At 34.0% G+C, this 22606-nt stretch overlaps 2 protein-coding genes across 3 annotated transcripts in view; one reads left to right on the top strand and one right to left on the bottom strand.

The window, feature by feature from the left end:
• The window catches only part of SPRYD7 (SPRY domain containing 7), a 121706-nt gene that overhangs the window by 53945 nt on the left and 45155 nt on the right, over positions 1–22606 (top strand). For both annotated transcript variants that reach the window (XM_077781412.2, XM_085578007.1), the window contains 2 exons: positions 1558–1646; positions 18375–18468. In XM_077781412.2, the coding sequence (XP_077637538.1) occupies positions 18453–18468 (16 nt within the window). In that variant the 5' untranslated portion in view covers positions 1558–1646; positions 18375–18452. The remainder of the gene's footprint in view (positions 1–1557; positions 1647–18374; positions 18469–22606) is intronic.
• The window catches only part of KCNRG (potassium channel regulator), a 37215-nt gene continuing 17779 nt past the window's right edge, over positions 3171–22606 (bottom strand). The window contains exon 2 of the mRNA XM_021526625.4: positions 3171–22606. This exon is cut by the window's right edge and continues 15355 nt beyond it. The gene's annotated coding sequence lies outside the window, so the exon portion shown is untranslated.

Below are 22606 nucleotides of genomic sequence, written 5' to 3'. Positions count from 1 at the left end.
CAAATGTAAATTATGTACATTTAGCTTTTATTTTGTTAAAGGTTTCCTAAGATGTCTTCTAAAACTGAAGGTGATATTGTTATATTGCTTAAAACTAAAAGATAGGAGTGATTTTCAGTGATCGTTATTAATGTCTAAAGGAAACCACTGTTAGAAATAGGACCCCCCCCCCCCACCCCGTGACTATTTAGTTAGTTTTCAGAAACTGTAGTGAGTAAATCTGCAGTAAATAGATTATTAATAAACTTTTCAGCATTGACTCTGGTTACAACTAATTATTTTATTTAGCATGAACTGAAATTCTCTTGAAGATTTGGTCTGAGAAAAAGATAATTACACATCGTATAGGGCTTAGGCATGTATTTTCATTTTAAATAGCTTTGTCTAAGTCCAGTTTCAGTATAATCTTCAAGTATGTTAAATCTCAATATAAGCACAGAGGGGGACCACAACTTTGGTGGGTTTGGTTTAAGAACAAAAACTTTTTTTTAAAAAGGTGAAATAGATGATGTCTGGAATACATGAAGATACAAACTCCTTTTTCTTGTTAAAGCAGAGTGATTATTATAACTTCATAGCTGTGAGGTGGGGTTGTAGTATTTTCTGGAATATTCTCAAAGAAAAAACAACATTATGGAAGTATTTATAAGCAGGTGACCTGATCTAGGCATCAGCTATTCATTTATTAGGCATAGGATGTGTCTTGTTATGGTGTCTAGAATGAAAAGTTCAAATAAAGTCAAAACAAATTTACGATTTTGTCTTTGTGAATGCAGTATTTCCTCCAGTAGCTATTAGGCTATCTTTACTGCATCTGTCAAGTTATCCTTTGTTCTTACCTAATCAGGGCTTCTTTTTATTTCAATTTTTAAGATTTTTTTTTAACTCTTAAAATTTTATTTAATCTCTCAGAATGTATTATATTAGCATAGTTTTTCCATTATATGTTTTAAAGTAGCTAATATTTGTAGGCTGAATTTTAATAAAGGCAATAATGGTACTGCCTTGAAGAGAAAAAAAAAAATCAAATTCCTTAAAGTGAAACACTAGAATTTAAATACTTAACAGTCAATAGCATATCTTAGCAAATATGGACATATGACAGCAGTAATCACACATCCATTAAGTAGTTTACTTACTAAAAAAACTTACATGTTTGCTTGATTGAGGGGGGAGGGAGGGATTAGTAGTGGGTAGGAAGGGGAGAACAACACCCTTTACTCAGGTTTTTTTTTTTGGTGGTTTTTTTTTTGTTTTTTGTTTTTTGTTTTTTTTTTGTCCTCCTTCCTCTTTCATCTTAAAATGCTGTGGGTAGAATGAAAGCAGAAACATGCTAATCTGATTTGTTTCAGGAGGCTTCTGATAATCAAGAGGCATATCACAGGTGTTCCTAATCAAGTCAGTTTGGTTTTAAAAAAAAAGTATTTTTAAAATTAGGATTTCCTGTAACATAGACAATGCGAGGGTCAAGCTGATGACCTACATCTATGTTTGGGGATCAACCATGAAACTGTGGGTGTTGGAAATATGTTATAATACATGACATTTTTATTGCAGGTTTTGACCTTTCAATAGAGAGCTGATTTTGGAGAACGGCTTACTCCTGTGATTGAAAAACTCTGGAAGGTTGATGGAGCATGAGCATGGTATATATTATATTAACATTTCTCTTATTACATATGTTCTTTATTTTAAAAAATGTACACAGTAGTATAACTTATTCAGAGTATTCAAAATAGGCTAGTTCTAGTGGGATTGTTCAAGAATTTATTATTTGTTAAAATAATTCTTCTTTGCACTTCTCCTGTAAAATTATAAAACACTAAGTAAAAGTATTAACACAGACTGTGCTCAGAAGGAAATGAAGTGGCCAAAAATATGTATAAAAAGCTGAGTTTGCAACAGCCTTGATCCATTTGAGCTATATAAATTCTCCATATAGTATTGTTCTCATATTTCTGTCTTGGGAATTACTCCAACTGAAATGTTGCTAATCCAAAAACAAAGTATGGATGATATAAAAAATTATTTTTCAATAACTTTTTTTTTTTTTTTGTTGGGAGGGTGTGTTAAAGAATAGAATAGAGAGCTAGCTGAGTGCATTTCCATGTAGAGTGTAAAATTTGGTTTTAAAGACATTAATAAAGAAGCTACCTGACAAGCAAAGCAGAAAACAGAAAAAAAGAACAGGTTTTCAGATCCATCCATCTGTTCCAGAATATTCAGAAAATTTATCTATCTTATTTGTTGGCAAACACATATTATATAGCAGAACACTGCACAATTAAGAGGAACTAATATGGACTGTACTACACTCATATTGCAAGTCCTGCTTTGCACTAAAAGTACTCATTCGGCTGAAACTGAGAAATCCATTCAGAGTAATTACAACCTATCTACTCATATATGAATAGTCTTAACTAACCATTTACACAGACAATTGAAATGAAAATAGTTACCAGTTTTGGATTGAGTAAATTTGTTTAAATACAAAATGGGATAGTAAAATCTGTAAGACTTTATCTTCAGCAGAACATATTACAGTACAACAAATTTTATGAACATGTTGTGACTTCAGCAATTCCAACTTTCAGCTGGAATTCAGTTTTTATCCTTAATCAAATCTGTCTGTCTTCAAGAACAGTTTATCTTTGTAGGAAGTAATTGTGCCATAAAATCAGAGAAGTTTTTAGAACCCAAGATTTCAGTTTATCCCAGTAACTCCTAATTTCTACCAAGCAAATCCAGTGAGGTGTAAATTTCATATTTCCTCATTGTTGTAAGAAATGGCTGGTAGAACTGAAGAGTTATTGGAATTTACCAGCAGTACACCTCTTGTACTTGAGGCAGATGGGTTCTGAATATGTTTTTCATACAATACTATGATTTTAGGGTAGTTAAGACCTCCTAGAGAAAATTATTAGTTGAGTAAGAAAATTTTGAATACAGAAAGTATAGGAAGTAAACCTTAACTTTTATAAGCCTTGAAGTTTGTGATTAGTGAGGAGATAATTCTTTCAGTTTTAATCCTTTCTTTATGTGGTTAAACACATAGTGAAAGTACTTCTCTTAATGCTGTAACTGTGTTTGGGTAACATGCCTAATATGCTCCCAAATAAATAAATATTTCAGTCTGTCCAGAAACTGCTTTGGAGGTGCTGCATTGCTGCTGTTTCTTTCTTATTTTCTTTTTTTTTTTTCCCTTTTTTTCCTTTTTCCCCCCTTCTTTTTCTAGTAGCTTTCTTAGGAAAATAAGGATTTTAGGATTTGACTGAACAGTTTGAGTTTGTTCATTTTTTTTTCCTGTACAAAAGCAGTTACATTCTTGTTAATGAAAATCAGGATTATATTGCAAGGCAAAGGTATCTAAGACTCCCTTGTGAGATATTTAAAAGGTGAAAGTTTGATGGAGTGTTCCTTGGTCTGACACAGGTTCAGAGCATTTTTCATAGATTCTTATTCAGCAAAAAAGGTGGTTTCTGGTTCACAACTGTAAATCAAAGGGATTTTACATTTAGGGCCTAATCCTACAAACTTTAATATACACAAGTAGTTCTAATGACTCACGACCATGAATAAGGATTTGCAGAATGGTATTCTCATTAGATGCACACTTCCTTTCCTTTTACAAATTTAGTATATATTAAAGTATTTAGAACTTTAAGACAAGTCTAAATGTTTTTTTAGAAAGTGAAAAGAATTTTGCAGTAATGTAGTAATTGAGTCTTTCCCATTTACAAGCTCTAGTATCTTTTAAGAGTGCTGCATTTGTCAGTTATGATTAGAGTCCACTTAAGGTGTTGATTTGCTCTAGAATATTTTTGTGCTGAATTTTGGCCCATATTACTTTTTTTTTCTCTAGAGCTATTTTTTACTCTATAGTCAATATGAGTGTTTCTTGACCAGAAGAATAAGTGATATTTGCAAGAAAGGTGGTGGGGTGCATTTGTTTTATTTTCCTACTCTTAGCCTCTCCTATTGTAGTTCTTATTTAGCAAAACAACTACTGATTCTGTTGGAAGTTCAGCCTGAATAAAGGGCCTGCAGTGCTTGCTCCTTAAAAATTGCTTATGTGGCTATTGCAAGCTGTGTGCTTGACTTTGTAAACTGTTTTGCAATATCTAATTGTAATGAGGTTGAAAAGATAAAAATGTGCAGACTTCTTTACTGAAGTGCTTCAGATGTGGTACTTTTCATGACCACTTCTACTGTTCCTACTGTAGGTATAACACTTGAGGGTCTAAAAGTATTGTTAACTAAATCATAATTTGAAAGCTGTCAATGCATGCATGTTGCTCATCCAAAAGGAACTGTTGCAGCTTACTTTTACAATTTGTTTATGATTTGTTTAAGGACTTCTCTTGCTTTGCAAAGGCAACTGAAATAATTTTCCTGAAAGAGATCTGTAGCTATAAATGCAACTAGTTCCTAGTTGCTACAATACATGTAAAATCAACCATTGTTTGATATCTTAGGCATGACTGTTTTAAGTTTTAAATCTGAAGCAACTGAATTTTCTGTATTTTGTTAGTTTAAACTAAATCCAGCCCTTCATCATTTTAAAATGGAGTTTTGTAGACTATTAGATTTAAGTAGACCTTTATTTTTATTATTACTTCAGACATTCAATGAAACTTGTATATAAGAAGAATTTAAGACTGGCATACTTGCACATCGTTTTTCCTTGTCTGTTGATAAAATGGTCTTGCTAGGCAATAGGAAAAGAAAAGCAAATGGCATGAAAATTCTTTAGGAAAAATAGTTAAAATATGCTAACTGGGATATTTAAATGCTTATTCTTCTCAGTCATATGTAAATCTATATATAAGTAAGGCATTGACCCCTTTTTATTGTTATTTTTGTCTAATTTCAACGGAAGTCTAAGGAGGAATTTATGTAGACTCATACATTGAAGGTTCCAGTGGGGGAATGAGAAATGTAATCAAAATTGCAAAGTGTTCATATGGTGTATTGTTGGCTTCTTAATACACTTTGGTATAGATTGCTGTTTGCACACTAAAAATAGGGCATGTATGAAGATGCAATTGTTAATTGACCAGTGTGTTTGAATAAACAATTGTTTCTAGCTTTGTTAATTTTGAATTTCTTTCAAACATATGGATATTTTTGATAATTTTTTTTTTTTTTTGCATTTGTTTGGGGCAGGATGTTTTTGTTATTCTAATTTTTTAGACCGGTATTATAAGAAAATTACTTTTTTTTTTATTGAAATACATTATCAAGATAATCTAGTCAAAGCAGGATATCAGCAATATCTCTTTTTAATTTGTGAGGTACTTAAAAATCTTAGTAATGTGCAAATACCTTTGAAGTATTTATACCTTTACTTTAACCCACTAAATTTTAAGAGCTTGCTTTTCACTTCCTTTGAGTGTCTTACGGGGTTTTCTTTTGTTTTGTGGATGGTTTGGTTTGTTGGTGGGTTTTTTTAAGCCTTTAGTAAAAGATTTGCGTGATTTTATGCTTCTACTTCCTAGTTGACATGAAGAACAATTAAATTTTTTTAAATTATTTTTTTAAGTGTCCTTTCTCCACACAGAAGGAAATGGATTTTAGTATTCATATGGAAATTAACTTAGAGATTTAGAAAGTATTGTAATTATGAACATGATTATGATCTTCCCAAATCTAACTGATCATTTCCTACTTCAAAATAGATATAACATCATGTAAGTCACTTCTAGATTTAACAAGACTTCCAGTGGATCTGATAAATGAAAACATTTGCTTTATAATTTCTGTATTCTTTTGGAGCAAAATTTTCTCCTGGTAGAATGGGTAGATACTGTGGTCTTATGAATGTTATCACTTTTTTCTGAAAATACCTTGCTTTCTCTTGTTGCATCTCCTCTCTTAGTCCGCAGTTTTCTGTTCTTTTAGTCCATCTTTTGGTCAAGATCAAAAATTAGACAAAGAAGATGCTCCATCTGTTGTGAAACATTGCAATGGCTCTTACAAGAAAGTCCTTCTCTAAGAGGAAATATATTGAAAAGTTTATTATGGAACAGACTTCCCTTTTAATACTATAACACTTATTGTCAGCATTTTCCACAGGCAAAAAGAACTCCTGATCAAAAAGAATGATTATGTACTGGTTACCCTGTCTTTCTGCTCTCTAAAACCAAAATATTTTTTCCAGGTTCTCAGGAGAAGGGAAAATGCTATTTCTAATGCCAAACAGAGAAATTATAAAAGCAGCGCTCAAATCTGTACTTTTCTTCATTGTGTTAACACCTAATTCTAAAAATATTTTTTTAGCTCTGTCAGAGTGAGGGATTGTAGTTCTGTATGACCAGTGTTTTTTAAACAAAGGGTCATATGCTGATCTTTAATTCTATGTATGTGGAAATCCACAGCTTATATGGCTTGCAAGTGTTATTAATATATTCGCCATATTTCGTTAAGTCCCACATTCATTAAATAAAATCAGAGGAAAATACTCGCCTTCTCTTCCTAGTATTACCAGGTTTAAAATCTGGATCTTGATGGTGCCTGTTTTGCATCTGGGTTTATAGTGTAACGAGGAGACTCTTGAATTAGCAGTTAGAGAATAATTCCTTCTAGGGTATTGGTACTGCTAAACTGTTCTGTTGACACCAGCAACTCCTCTGGCTTTTTTGAGGTTTTGATCCCACCATAATGACAGTGAATTTGGCTGTGAATATTAAGTATTTGCTTCAGAAATTTATATTTTTGTGAAACTGCATACAAAACTCACTGAAATGTAAAGCATAATGTTCATAAATTCTCTCATAAATCTGTTGTCCTTGATTTTTTTTTTTTTTTTTTTTTTTTGCCATTTAGGTATCTAGACTTCCTGTATTTTTGGTGTGCAATACTTATTTGTCAACCTCACAGTCTTCTGACCTGCAAACGAGTTTGGAACACTGTTGAAATTTTTTTGTTTAATTTTTTTAGCTTAATATAACTTATGTTGCTGGCCCACTTTCCATTTTTAAAAACACGAACAGGATTTGTCATTGAGGTAGGAATTAATGAAGGCTAACACTAGAGGGCAATTCAAAGCAGCAGCCTACCCCAGAACAGTTATGGGTGTCTGTGGCCCTGAGATGAAAAAGAAGGAGCCAATGGAGACTTTCCCAGGGTCTCCCCCAGGCAAAATCTTCTCTTTGTGATTACCCTCCTAATGGTTTGCTTAACTCATTTTTCATATCTTGGAGTGCTTCACTGAATGAGAAAGAAGTTAAGACAGTTGTTATGCTTTGCTGAATTACAAGTTAAGAAACATCTTCCACAGTGCCTTACCTTATTCACTCTTGCCATTGTCAAAAAGGCATAACTTTCTCAGTGGTGGGTTTTGTTTGGTTTTATTTGCTGTCATGTACTACATCAAACTCTTGGAAAGATACTGGGTTTTGGGGGGGTAAGGTAACATTGCAGAAAAGCTTAAATATCTTTTGTTAAGTACTGAGGAAAATGGAATATGTGATAAGTGAAATATTTTCTTACAAAATACTATAAAGTTAATCAAATTAAGATGACAGTATGAATAATTAATTTCATATTAAAAAAATACACAAAAACCAAACCACATTATAATCAGGATAAGGCATCAGAGAGATACTTTTGTCTATAATTTTAGCAAGTAAAATATATTATATAGAATGGGGAAAAAATAGTGGAAGATGAGCAATAAAGTGCTGTATTTAAAATTTAACAAAGTAAAAGAGATCATCTGTGTATATTGTACACAATTTAAACAATTTATATAACAGTTCATTACATAATAAATTACAGTTTTCACTGTTGCAATGTTCATTATAGATTTACAGAATATCTTAAATACTTGTAAAAAATAACCTGTAATGCAAATGATGGTGTCCTGGTTCTTGAAAAGCACTCTAGTATTCTTATTTTAGCAATGCAAATTTTCTCATTATATTGAAATGTATGCACCCAGCCGTGTAAATGCTTGTGGCACAGTACAAATTTGAAAACAAAGGGCATTTTATATAAGAGTGTGTGTGAGTTTATACCTGTCTTTCTATCTAACTTTATGTGCATATATATATATATAAAATATCTTTTATATTTTGTGTACTTGTATATTAAAAGGCTGATCTATTATTAAAATGACATGTTTGTTTCTACACTCTGGATCAGTTAGTCAAGTTGTATTTCCTTTGCATTCTTTTGTACAACTTACTTTTAATGTCTAAAATTTGCTTTAGCTGCAATAACTTTTCAAGTTGTTTTTTTGTAAAGAATATTTACTAGCAATCACTCTGGCAGTGCCACAGATGAATATAAATGCTGCAGTGCATTGTTGCAATATACTTTTACACCTGTTTTCAGCAGGTCTCATCAGCAACTCTAGTGCAATTTGAAAATATCTAATCTGCGGGCAGTGATGTGCCCAACCTTAACTGGTGCTGGTGCCTTTGAAAGAGAGCTATTGTGTCATAACACAGTATATACAGTCCAACAATGACTGGCCTTCATCAGTCTTCCAAGAAGAAAATAGTTTTATTGGTTCTTAATTTGCAGAATGCACAAGGAGCATGTGGAATATAACCTACAGAAATTGGTAGGTTCTCTGGGGTTTAGGGGAGATTTTTGGTTTAACTGGGGGAGTGGGTTTGAGGAATTAGTTGGCAGCCATGTACAGTGATACAGATGTCTTAATCACATGCATGAACTCTTGGTTTTGGAATGTATTTCTATGAAACCTGTCTGATTCTAGGTGATTAAACCAAGCTTTTAAGGAACTGAACACTTAGTCTTTTGCAGGTAAGACACTAGGATTTTAAGAATAAGCACTTTCATGCCAATATGACTTTTCTTTTTTTTTATTATTTTTTGCCTTTTACTAGCTTGAATTTTGGCCTTAAATCAAAGAGATAAGTTCAGTCATGAACATTAAAGCTGGCTTCAGTATTTTGTTTAATTGAACAAAGCAAGAACAAATGTGTAAGTACCAGCAATGCACAGACCAGCATTGCAATATTGGTCTGTTCTGCCTTTAAGCAGGTGGTTTCATGTGGCAGGCTGGAAGAGAGACTCTTTTTCTTCCCAGCTTTTGACAAAAAGATGACGCATATGACTCAGAATTAGAAGGGGAAATCTGCCAGTTTGCATCAGTTCCTTAACTTGTGGGCTGCTATTCACCACAAGAAAAATCAGTATACTCGCACCAGTGCTTCTTAAGAGATGAGGAGTAATCATTTCCTTCAGAAAGTGTAGGATGATTGGAGTGGGCCTTTCATACATTACACTAGGCTTTTCCTATATTCAGGTATTTTTCAATTATATAAAATTTTTAGAAAGAAAAAAAAGATAATTTTATTAAATGCTACATTTAATAATTATTATAGGAATCAGATATTATAGCTTAAGGTAGATCAAAAGCCAAGTGATTTGTTTCATTAAGCTTCTGGTTTTTTAGCACTGAAACTCAGCTGTTATAGATCTCCAGATTCAAAAGGTAAGGCATTTTTTTGTATATGTTTTTAACCTAATTCCACATATCTGAATCTCCAGTTCCAACTTTTAAGTAAGTTAGTAGGACTGAAAAAAACAATAAAAATAGTAATTTTGAAGACAGAAACCATCTGTTTTGAAGGGGAAAATAATTATTTGAAGTGTGGAAGATCTGTGTTTTCAAAATGTCTTGCCTTAGACCTGCTATAAAAGATAATGCAGATAATTCTGGTTCTTTCATATAGGTTTGGATTACAATGGAGAAACACTTCTTGTTCAAGGAGCATACTGTCAAGTAACTTTTTATTTTAAAAAAATTCAGAATAAACTAGCATAAATCTCTGCTAGTTTTCAGAGATTTAACATCTTTTAGGTTTGTGGGTATTTATTAGTTTGAGAGTACAATTCTTATTTTTTTTAACTACTTGTGTACTTTTAAGTATTGGATTATAAATCCTTTTTCTTAATGTATTAACATCTAATTAATTCAGCATGGTTTTACTTTAAGCTTGTTAGTGAAATACTGAAAATCAAACTTAGTATAAAGCTAGAAGCACCCAGGATCCTTATAATTTGTCCTTTTTTTTTTTTTTTTTTTGGGATAAAGTTCCTTTCATTTGTCAAAGCTATTTTTATTACTTTGGAAAAGCATGTTCTAAGTGAAGTTGGTTTTCTAGCTGGAAAAATTATATTTACTGTTTATTGACCTGTGTCAGCCTTAGAAAGCGCCATTTTGTTTTGTATTAGCTCAGTTCTGTGAGTAGTGGGTCTCATTGATGGGAAGTGGGGAGCCAAACAAGAAATGTTTTTGAAAGGGAGTACACAGATCTGTGTGTTAGATGGTTATCTATTAAGATTACTAAGATTCTATTAATGTTTCATGGAGAGGTGGGGGAAAGATTGCTACACCAGCTACCACTGAATAAACAATAAGATAATCTGCACCCCAAGGGTGTTACGGACACCTGAAACTTCTGCTGAAGTGACTAATTAAATAATGAAGTTGTAAAAATACAGCTAATGGCTGGAAAAGTAAAAGTAGCAGTTACTAGGAGGTGTTCCTCTGCTATTAACTAGTGGATTTCCTTAACAGTTGAGTTGATTTCTTCAAACAGGTCAGTATCACCTTTCATAAGTCATGCTGTTGTCTGGCATTTTATAGAAGTCATGTAGTGATGATGTTAAGAAAAAGACAAATTTACTGCCTGAGCCAGAAGGCAGGCTTACAAAAAGCAACTTCTTTCAGGACACGAAAAGCTCTTTGTTCTGTGGCCTTGGTCTTTTTGTGCTTTGACCCTTATTTTATAGCATTGTCACTCTGACCTTAAATCTTTGAAAGCAGACAAGCAGCAAATCTAGCCCTTTACAAGTGAGGTTTCATTCTGAGCGTGGGCCTGGTTTTCATCTTTAGGCATTATAGTCCCATACAATACTGAGATGTAACAAAATATCAGTTTAAGATTTGTGGTTTGGCATACTGTAAATAGTTATTATTTACATGTAAGGCAACAAAAAAAAAAAAAAATGTTGCTCTGTTACTGACCTATGGTTTGTAATTATTTACCAATTTGAGATAAGACAGCAACCAGGAAGGCAGTCTAGCTAATACTGACCAATATATTTTTCACTTTCCTAGAAGTACTTTGGAAACTGATCCTGTGCACAGACCATCAGGGTTTCTGCACAAACAACTTGAATATTCTATTGAGGACAAGAAATGCTTTGCTATATATTTTAGAGTTAGAAGATATAAGCAGTAGTACTTGCATGGCCTTTCATAAAAAAACTGCCAACTTAGGGGAGCACAAAATTTTACACAAGGTTTGTGACTGTTGCGTGAGCGAGTCTTCTGAGAACTTGATAAAACTTTTTTTTTTTTTGTAAGAAAACCAGAAATTAATTAATGTAGTAGAGAACCAATAGTTGTTAGATTTCAAAGTTTTGGTTTTTTGAAATTTAAGGTGTTTAAAAGGAGAACCTGTTTTCCTGTCTTAATAACTTTACATTATGTAGCTGGTTTGTATTAAACAGTTATTGTTGTTTGAAGAGGGGTTGTCACATTTTCTTTTATCACTAATGATTCTATACGCTTCAGGTTTTGGAAACTTGAGCTATAATAATAGGATAATCTTTTCTGAATTTAATAGTATAATAATATATTTATTGGAGAACTTGAAAATATTTATCTTTTTAAATATTTTTTTAATCTGAAAAGATGCTAGAAAATTTTTTAATAGTCATACAGGAACTGAAGATTATATTCTAAGACAGATCTGGCTTTCTTTTAGATGATCCACTATATTTAGTTTTAATATTTTTTGTGATAATTTGGGGGAAAGAACATTTGAATTACTACTATAATGAAATATAAAAATTACTTGGTAGAATTTAGAAATTAGTTTCTTTGTTTTTCTTAATTTTGCATGTGTCCTTTCAAGCAGAAAGAATGCTGGTACAGATTGAAAGTGTTCACAGTTTTTCTTCCTGTGTGCTTGCCAAAGGTGCAAAGAAAACAGATTTTTAAAAGTTGTGTGCAAGCTATACCAGTGCAATCAATAGGGGTCTGGAAAGGTTTTCTGAAGTGCAACTTTTACAAACTCTGCTAGAACTTGGAGCTTGTTACACTTTACAAGTTCCCTGTAAAGTGTTTCATATAGCAATCCAGTTAATACATCAACTTCTGACAAAAAACTTTTTGTAAGCTGGGAAAAGAGGTGGGAGGGGGTTAGTCTCATTCAGTTTTAGTTTTAAGCTGCAGTTGATTCTAAAATAGAATTATAATATACCAAGCTGTACATTGATAAAGTTTTTGTGTGCTATATCAGCTTCCCATAGTTATGCTTTTTTTTAGCTAACAGGCTATAAAAATTGACATACTGTACTTGTTCAAGTCAGAACTGACTACCTTTAGTTTCTTGCCTTTCACAGAAATCCATTGCATTCTGTTTGCTATTCATCACTCCACTAGAAGCATCAATATTGCAGACCCAAGTAACAGTTTTCACTTTGGTTTGTCTTCCTGAGTGCAATTGGTGGGAAGTTGGGGTGCACCTCATACAAATTAATACATGAGTCAAGCTAGTATAAACAGTAGTTGGAGTCTTAGATTAAGTAAAAAGGGTGTAAAACAGAATTTGATGCTGGGAGTCCTTAACTGCACTTCTAAATTTCCAGGTATTTTTATACTTCTGAATTTCTCAATGGTTTTACTTCCTGGTTTTTATTTTTAGCTGCCTTTGTTATTTCATGTTTATCTTATGCAGTAGTTCTCCAGCTAGTCTAAATCTGTTTGCTCATGATCCTTGGAGAGATGGCTGGACACATGATATAGATTCTCCAAATTTAGTAGCAGTAAATTTCAGTGATCAGCAGTCATCTGCTTTACTTTAGTTATTAATACTTCACATTGAAAAAAAATGTAGTTCTCTCAGTCTTTTGCCATAGTTATATGGGGAGTATTGTTAATATAATCACGAAATAGTTAACACACTTTTTTCTAAATGTCAAAGTTTGTGCTACCTAAACTCTAAATTAGTGCTAGTTATTCTGTTCAAATATTCATCTTTTTGTTCAGAGAATTATTTAAAGCATTAATTCTGATTTTTTTTTTTTCACACATCTTTATCATCATCTTAGAAATATACAGCTGCTTGCTAGAAAGTATGGGAGGACCTATTATACATGGACTGTGTGTATAAGCTTGGTCCTGGATTACTGCACCTCTTTGAGGTGAAGTGAGGAAAATTTATTTCTGTGTTAGAGTTATTTCATTGAAAAGAAAAACACATGCAACAAAATTGCTAGTTTAGATTTTTAAAAAAAATTTATTTAGTTTTATTTTTTTCTCTTTAGAGCTGCAGTCTTAAACAGCAATTAAAAAATCTTGCTGCTACTTCAGGAGAAGAGCAATCAAGGTATATAGTTTATTCTCTTAATTCTTCTTTCTCTGACCAGAAAGTAGCCTCAATTAAATTGAGTGAATTAACAGAGTATTGTAGGTTATGCCTGAACCAAATAATAATGGAATAGTAGCTGAAAGTTCACTGATACCTTTAAAGTTAATGTTCTGAAATATTTCAGTACAATTCTTTTTTCTTTTAAAAATTACATGCATATCATTTTAAAGGCTGCTGACCCCACAAATTAGAAGGAAAGACAGTTTGTTAACAAAGAAACAAGAAGGCAGGAGTAAATATACTTCTAAATCTTAGATTTAAGAATGAACAAGAGTTATAAATTTTAGTATGTTTGCAGTATAAATACTGCAGTGTTGAGTAAGCATATGACAAAAATAAAATGAAACTATTGTTTTGGCTTGGAGAGAGGGGTGTAAACAGTGTATGAGCAAGATACAGCTACATACACTTTTAGATCTGAGAATCTTAGAGAATGGAAATGTTCAGATTTCTTGGTAGTGAACAGTGAGATTATCTTTTTCCCAGATTAATTAAATAAAACCTTAAAAGTATTTTCCAATGTTGAACTGCCATCGTTTAACTGCCATCATGTTTATTCATATTTAGTGATGTGTTAGTGACACTGAACTGAGAGAGGAGAACTTGGCAAATCCACCAGCAGTTGTCCAAAAAGCTACACTGCAAAATGTCCTGTCTAACATAGAAGTAACTTACTCCATTAGTGGAATGCATAGAGCAGGACACACTTGTCAAAGATGCCCCACTTCATGCTGTGCCATTTCAGTGCAAACCCTGTCTAATTTCTGGTTAAACTAAGCTAACCTGGCAAAACTGAGATATGGACATTTGTAATTGCTGATGTCAGGGCTGTGGAGGAGAGTAGCACTGGTGGACAAATGTAATCCTTTTACACTGTGGAGCATTTAAGTCTTTCAGGTTCACATTCAGTTTTCTAATTTTAATCTGAAATAAGGTTGGGAATGGGTCAAAATTAACAGTGAAGGAATAGCCTTGCTTTCATATTGGATCTGTGCTTTGTATAAATGAGTAAGGAACTAAAGCAATGGAATATGGTTGTGAGCAATGGTGTATAACTATAGATGAGGAATAGCTTCTGGCCAAGAAGGGAATGCTTTGCTTGTATGACCAAAAGGCACAAAGTAAATATTTAATTTTAGATCATGTTCTTGGGCATTAAAGGCAACATACAGTGTTTAATACCAAATCCTTGGTATCTTTTACTCCAAGTCACTGACCTGTCAGTCAGATTGCAGGCCTAGTGGTACCTTCTGGATGTAATATGTTACACAGAGGTTTAAGGAGCTTATTAGTAGTTACAGTAGCATTTAAGGAGCTTATTAGTGTGTTTAGTAGCCAGAATTGACTTGTAGCTTGTTTTCATAAGGTCGGAAAGATTGAGTTTGGCTTGGTGTTGTCATAAACTCTGAACTGTAAACAATAAAAACAAAAACTATATTTTATATTGGACTTGGTCTTTGATAAATCAACTAAGAAATACTGAAATTAAGGAAAGGCTCCTTCCTTGCTTGGGAACACTCTAATTGCTAAAACAAGTGCAAATATATATACACACACTTCTCTCTTTTTTCCTTTCTTTTTTTTAACAGTTCCAGTACATTTTTTTCAAAGAGCATTCCTGACTTGTGTATGTGAGTTGCTTCTGTGGAATTTCAGTTTTGCATCTTCATAATCCTTCTTAGTCAGCAGAGCTCTTAATTTTAGGGACTTGGGAAATGTAATGGAACTGCTTGCATATGTGATTTCTAGCTTTTATTGAGGTCTCCTTTGTCTGTCAGTCTCTCAGCCACAGACTTAAGACACAAAGATGGAGGTAGGATAAGTACTCTTGGTAACAACTATATTGACTTTATGACCAAAGCATAATGGTATACAGCTTTGTGCAGACATTCCTGGACTTCAGTAGATTCCTGGCTCAGATATCAGTGCACTTGTTATCTTAGACTTTTTCTCATTCTTTTCCTGTTCCACAGCCCCTTCTTCTCACATAGACTGCCTTCAATTTTATGTGATAATTTGCTTATTCTCCTTGCAGATTATGTCTATTTTAATAGCAATGTAAAAAGCATACAGTCACATTGTATTGAATTTTGAGTTGGTTGGTTTCTTTTGGGATGTTTTGTGGTAAAGTTAAAAGGAAAAAAAAAACAACGACAAAACACCTTCCAAAATAATTTTTAAAAAATAGAAAAACTTAAACAGTCTGTAATCCTGTAATTCATGCAAGGTTTTGTGTTCATGTTTTGTATGGGTGGGTGGAATTACCTGCAAGTTTTCTTACTAATGTACTTTCTGTAGAAATTAGCATAATAGTTCTGCCAAGTCTTCATTTCATGGTGTGTATAGTTTAATTTTAAAGGGATTTAGTTATGCAACAGGAAAAAAACTCTACATACTTAAGCTAGAAGCTGAAATCAACCAGGCAATTGAAAGAATAGTATCTGTTAAAACACATGGAGTTTTAAATTAAGAATTTGGCCTGAATGTAAAAAATGAGAAATCCAAAGGTATTAAATATTACAGCTGTCTTATTTAAGTCATTTTCTTTCAGTCTTTTAAGGTAAATATACACATACAAAACAATATTTTTTCTTGCTAGAGGACATTTTTCATGCTCTTTTTCCAGAAAAGTTGAGTAAATCTTTTACTGCTGGCTGGAATTTTTGCTTACATCTATCTTTATCTATGCCTTCCACATTACACATATATGTGTGTGCATGTGTGTGTGTATACACACATATATATGGTGGAGATTTTGTCTTTACTTTTTCTTCTCTTGGTTTATGCCTAGCACAGTTTCTGCAGGGGGGAGACCAGCTGTCAGAGCATACGTTTACAGTATAGGTTTATTTTGACTTTGCACTCCTGCTTTAATTCACCATGGTAAGTTGGGTAAGTTGTGCCTATTTAATTTAGTTTGCCTATTTTAGCTGTCTGATTTAAAAAACAAACATAGGTTGTAAGAGGTGGGGTGGGGATAAGTGTAAATAGAGCTGTGCATGTATAAAATGTACTGGAAATGGCTCTTTGATTCCAGTTCCTAAAGTTAGCATTCCTATCTGGATAAACCATATAAAAAGTGTTGCTGCCGTCACCTGTAAATGTACATTGGCAATCTCACTTTAATTGGCACATTTGTGGAAATGGACTCTTCTAACAGATATTGCCCAGGTGTAGTAGGAAGGAAGAAAAGAAAATTCCCAAAAATTTCTCAAATCTTTCCCCGACGTGGCCTGTCAAATCTATTTTTGTGCTTCCAGATAGCCCTGTTAATTTCCAGATGTTGTCTGTCATTACCTGACTAGAAGGCTTATTGCAATGGAGTGGCATGCTTGGGTCTATGCTGTGTAAGTAGCTTTTGTCTTAACAGTTTAGTATTAAAACATTAAAGAAAGCATAGTTCATGTTATCTAGGGAACCAGTAAAAGGACTGCACACATTTAAATCTCTGACATTCTTTAGCCTAAGAAAATGATATCTAGCTGGACCACAACTCCACATCTCTTGCCTACATCTAGTAAAGCAGCATGGTCAATTCTAGGCTGGGGCAGATGAACTCCTGCTCGTAATAACAGATAAGTTACTAGTCTTGCTAACAATTGCTTTGGGTTATAATTTTTTTTTCCTCTGAAATTAAGGCTCTTTTGAGTATGTCTGCCCAAAAGTTGCAGTAAGGGTAAGCTGCAGAGCTAACAGATGGCTTGAGGACTCATAGAATAGTTCACAGAAGCTTATTTTGAAATTAGGTCTTATTCTCTTACATATGAAAGTTGTTGGGGTTTTCTTTTCACATCTGAGTTTCCAGATGACAAAAAGTCAGACTAGGAAATAACCCAGATTTTTTACTTTCTTTTGAAATAAACATCTGCATAATCTTTAGTTTTTCTAACTAGACACAGTTTTCCAGTTTGTGGTTCATATCTCATTAAGGTATTATGCTCAGGTGACAATAAAATCGAGAGCTTCACTGTAAATAAACATTTACAGTATAAATGTAAATAAACTAGCTTGGGTTTTCTAAACATTTTGTAGTTTGTTAATACAACTGATGTTACTACATGAAAGCTAAAGTTCGATAAGAAAATTCTGCATTCATCTCAGAGTATGTTTCTGTTTCCTTGAAGCATGGTAGACACCTTGGCATAACGTAGCAGCACATAATGGTTTGTGGGTTTTGAAAAGGTGCAGGCCATATTGTGCTGCCTCAAAAATACAAGGATTTCATCACCCTGAAGAGAAATACCACTTATGTATTAGTCAATCTTGTGATGCTGATGTCTGTCATACTTTAGCAGCACGTAAATATTGGTGTTAAGACTGTAAATATCTCCAGTATTAACTGTGCTGCTGAAGTAAGGCTAGCCACTTCTGCACGCGAGTCGTGGGACAGGACATTGCATGTATTCCCTTATGCCTTTTTGTTGCTAAAATTTTATATATTGTTTGTATATGAACACTTTCTTTGTTTTTTTCATTTTCATTTATTCAGAAACTATATTTAAAGCTTCATAGTATCTGATGGTAAATAGACTAGGCATATGTACAATTTTGCTTTGGTTTATGTGAAAACTGAACTTTCTAAAGGAGCCGTCTCAAGCTACACCTATCTAACAATACTTTGGTAAGTGTGTTTGTTTATATATTTAAAAACTATAAAAATTATGTTACTTTAATTGCCAACACATTTCTTTATTAAAACTCTTAAAACTGTGCTCATTTTTACAATCTTTTCTAAATTAGTGGAACTTGGAAATATTTGATCACGCTTTTAACAAAGAGCTCATAAAGAAAAAGTGTCTTTCAATTTTTTTTAACAAAACTTATTAACCACTTCATTTCTTAAACCACTGGGCTATAGACAGGTAGCAGTTTTATGGTTAGAAGTTTAGACTGTATATCTGACTGTGAATTTACTAATTTTTTTCCTCATCTTCCACTAAGATTTTTCTCTTGCAGGAGAATCTTTCATTGAGATGATTGAAATTGCTGCAGTGAGAATGGAAATTACTTTGGCTCCTTTCCTTTAAAAGCTGCATGCGAGAACTGTGTGGTGAGTCAAATGTAGACTAATGGTTATGTAAATGTCACTAATTTTAGATACAGATCTGAAAGTGTGTTTCCTTTTAAGATTTTATTTTCTTCACTATCATGACTCAGTATCACTTGCTAATCTAATTTTATTAGCCCTGTTGTATTTCACCATTTAAAATACACATACATTATTCAAATAAGTGTATTTGACACAATCAGATATAGATGTTTTAAAATAAAGGAAAAAAATCTTATCTGCCCTCAAGATTTGTTTTGGTTTTAGCCTTCACAGAACTGCTACTGGTGCAGTTGCACAGGTACAAACATGATGTAGATTAATATGAATCCAAGTTGTTATAATTCATTAGTTTGAATTATTTTACCATATTTCAGAATTTCAGACTGGTAAAAATTGTTTACTACTGCTATGGACTTGAACTGGCAAAATTACTCTAATAGCTAAAATTTCCAATTTAGTTCAGACCTGAGCAGTTCTCAATAGCACAGCTATGCAGAATTAGCCTACAGCTTTTCATAAAGAACATTGATATGCACATTTACCTACTACATTTCTCTTAAGATACATGACCAAAATGAGGTTGAGTACTTAGAAAAAATATCCTATCTGGCTCAAAGTTGGATAGCCTTCTCTTGAGTTTCATATTTAGCATTAAGGAACTACTAAATATTAAAGATCTGCAAAAGCACTTCAGCCATTTGAAGACAGAAATGCTTGGTAAGACCTTAAAGGTCTCTGCTTTTTTTTCATCATGCTGCAGACTGGTGCTTGCAGCAGGCCCATCGATCCAGTTGTTCAAGTAGATCTAGTATTTTAACGTACCAAGGATTTTTCCCAGGGACTTCATGAGTAGATGTGAATCTAAAGAGCTGATCAGAGGCTTGAGAGCATACAACAAATAAGTCTATTTGCATGGCTTTGTCAAAGTCCAGTGGCCAAACTGTTTCTTCCTGACTACTTCATTGTGCTCATGTTGGCCTTTGTGTGAAGAGTGAAACAGACAGTGCTTCCTTCTGGTTCACCATGCAAACTCCTATCACTGGCACAAGGGCAGGAAATAGCAGGAAGCAGGAAGAAGCAGAAGGGCAAAGGTTGTAGTGCCTTGTTCAGTGGCCCTAGCAGCATAGAATAGTTCAGTGACATGGTGAAAACACAGTTTGAGCATTTGCAGAACCAGAGTTCAACAGAGGAACCAAAAGTTCCTGTCTGGATAAGAAAACTGCTTCAAGTACTTATGAAGGCCTACTCATATGATTCAGTTACTAAACCTTTGAAAAGGATGTTAAATTTCTCACATGGTTCACAGGTGGCTTAATATTAGCAGTTATATTTTCTAGAGGTTTGCCTGTATGGGTGGTGCCAGATACTGTGGCTGGATCAAACTCACTTCATGCTGCAGCTCTGGGGTCCTAAGGACTGTGCCTGATGTAAGAAAGGAAGGCTCAGTGTTTTCTGTTCAGGTGCTTTTTTTCTGCTAGGCTTAGGAACTGTATGGGGAAAAGATGCTTAATTCACATAAAAAGGCAAGAAAATATAGGCCTGCTTGAAAATAAACTGAGACTAATAGCTATGTATGAGTGGAGACAACTAGTTTTAGGAGCATGTCTAAAAGTGAGATGTTAAAAGGTTGGAGCTGAGAACAAATACAGGAAGGCTAGATCAGATGAACTGGAAAATCAGAAGGATTTAAATATGTTGGGCAGAGATTTGGGGTTTGATTGTTTATTGAAATTGGAAGAAGCAGCAGCCTGACACAGAGGATCTGGCGTGAGGCAAAGAGAGCAAGTCAGGCTTAGGGAAAGAGGCTTGCACTCCTCAGATGTTTCCTACCATTCACTGAAGTTCTCTGCTCTTCAGATCCAGAAGGGAATACAGACTGTTAAGTGGTAGCTTTTGCTGTCATATGGGAAATCACTGTCAATTTCACCCCCCCTCACTGTATTCCACGAAGAGGGCAAGCCTGTTAGTACCTTCAGCTACTTCATGGATGTTGGTCCTGAAAAGAAATCTCAAAGTAAGAATAGTTGAGGTTGTAAGGGAGATCTCTTGTTAAACAGGGTAGTTTCTTTAAGGCTATGTCCAGTCAGTTTTGAATATATTCAAGGATGGAGACTCTGCAACCTGTCCTGTTCAGCTAGAATTTCATGCACTTTATTTATTACCTGTTGCCTCTTGTCCTATTTCTGGACAGAGAAGAGCCTGGCTATGTTGTCTTTGCTCTCCCGTACCCCCACCAGCAGACATTTGGAAACATTGCTGAGATCACACAAACACAAGCCCTTTCTTCTCCAGGCTGGAGTCTCAGCTCACTCAGCCTGTCTTCATGTGAAAGATTCTTCAGTTCTCTCATCGTCTTTGTGGAAGTAAATAAAATGCTTCATCTAATAAGGGGAATTAGAATTCAAAGGAGGAAATGTTTTTTTGCGGGTGGAGGGGGGGGGGATAAAACAAAAGCTAATAACTGTAAAAAGAAAAAGAAGATCACAAAATGAAACAGTAAGAAGTTAGATAACTCCTGCTTTAAGATTCTGCAATCTTCATTTGCCCCCTTGTGTCAGTATACTATGAAGCAATCTTCATGATCACACTGAATGTTTAAATCTATTGATAGGGTCTGCCTGTGGTGCTGGGCTGGGGAGGATGTCGGTGGCTTGTGCAAGCAAGAAGCCTGATACTGCTATAGGTGCTGCAGAAATTAGTAAAAAATTCTCTAGGCAATGGAACAAATGGCTGCAAGTAGAGAAAACAATGTCTTCGTGGTTATGTCAAGTGAGAATTCCTAAGAACTGGGTGTGATGTTGATTTTTCTGCCTGTATTCTTGCATGCTGCTGGGCAAGTAACCAGGCCATTGTTTCTGTAGCACGTACATTGCGCTTTGCTTTAGAGGTGTCTTGATTTAAAACTCGTGTCTAAAAGAAACACTGGTGGTTCACATTGGTAGCTGAGCTTCTTAGGAGTTGTCATTTGAATTAAAATACTCTGTGAAGTTATGTCTGTTGACAGTCTCCTATCTTCTTAAAGAAGACTTCAAACTGTAGCATACTATGATAGTTCCTCCACGTTCATGTCACATTTAAAGTAGGGGTAAATGGACACAGCCCTTGAAGGGCTGTTAGCTGCTTTTGTTTAGTAGCTGTACTACAGTAATGCATTGCCTCATGGAATTTTCTATGGCATTTATTAATTCTGATTTCAGAGGAAGAGGTGAGTACTGTTCATCTTTTAAAGATCAGATCTGCAATAAACTTTCCTTGTTACCAGCTCAGGCTGGGAAGCAGAGTTTCTGTGCTGTTTATTCATGGCCTATTTCTGCAGTCCTGTGAACTCCAAAATACTCTGATTTGTGTCCTGTCTTGTCACTGATTCATTTTGCAAATATAACTCATTATTACACCTGTGTGTGCCATTTTTTTGTTTGTCATTTTTATAGGCAACATCGTCAGCATTGTGCAAAATCTTCTATGTAGTAAAGGTAATGTACATGTTTGAACTTTAGCATATTTGACAATAAATTTACCTGTGAAGATCTATTTTGCAGAAAGAATGAGCTATTTAAATTGTAACAATTTCTTAATGTACAGTGGTAAGCACTGCATCTCTAAAAATGTAAAGTAACTTATACCTAAGTATTTAGGACTTTTACTACCATTTTCTTCAAATTTCAAAGGCAGTTTTCTTGGTACTGCCTACAGCAAATTGCTAAATGAGTGTGGTCTGTACTAGAAATTTGGATACAGTGATCTGAAAATGTTTCAGCTTTTCCCTTAGTCATGATATCTTAAGTATAGGGGAAAGTCTCTTCTAATCAGGTAGTCACATTAGCAGTAATGGTTGGATTTGAAGTGTTTAGACTACCTTTATCTTCATCACAACCTATTGTCACAGAAGTCACAAGAAGTGCTAGAAATATACCCAAAGTGGTGAGCTGCTATTGTACCAGTTTAACAGCAGCAGCAATTCTTCATATAAAAAACAAACAAAACATTTTAAATGTATTTGAAGGAAAACTTCTGAGATGTATGCAAATCTCCTTTCTAAGGTGGCAGTTGTAATTGTATCGCAATAAAATATTTAACTACTAAAAGAAATAAAAAAAAAAAGATGGAAAAATGCAATGGCATGAGTGACATTGTTTAT

This window comes from Lonchura striata, chromosome 1, assembly GCF_050655825.1.
Source record: "Lonchura striata isolate lonStrDom1 chromosome 1, ASM5065582v1, whole genome shotgun sequence".
NCBI lineage: Eukaryota > Metazoa > Chordata > Aves > Passeriformes > Estrildidae > Lonchura > Lonchura striata.
The sequence above is the reverse complement of the archived record's forward strand: the minus strand, read 5'-3'. Positions and strand labels throughout refer to the sequence as shown.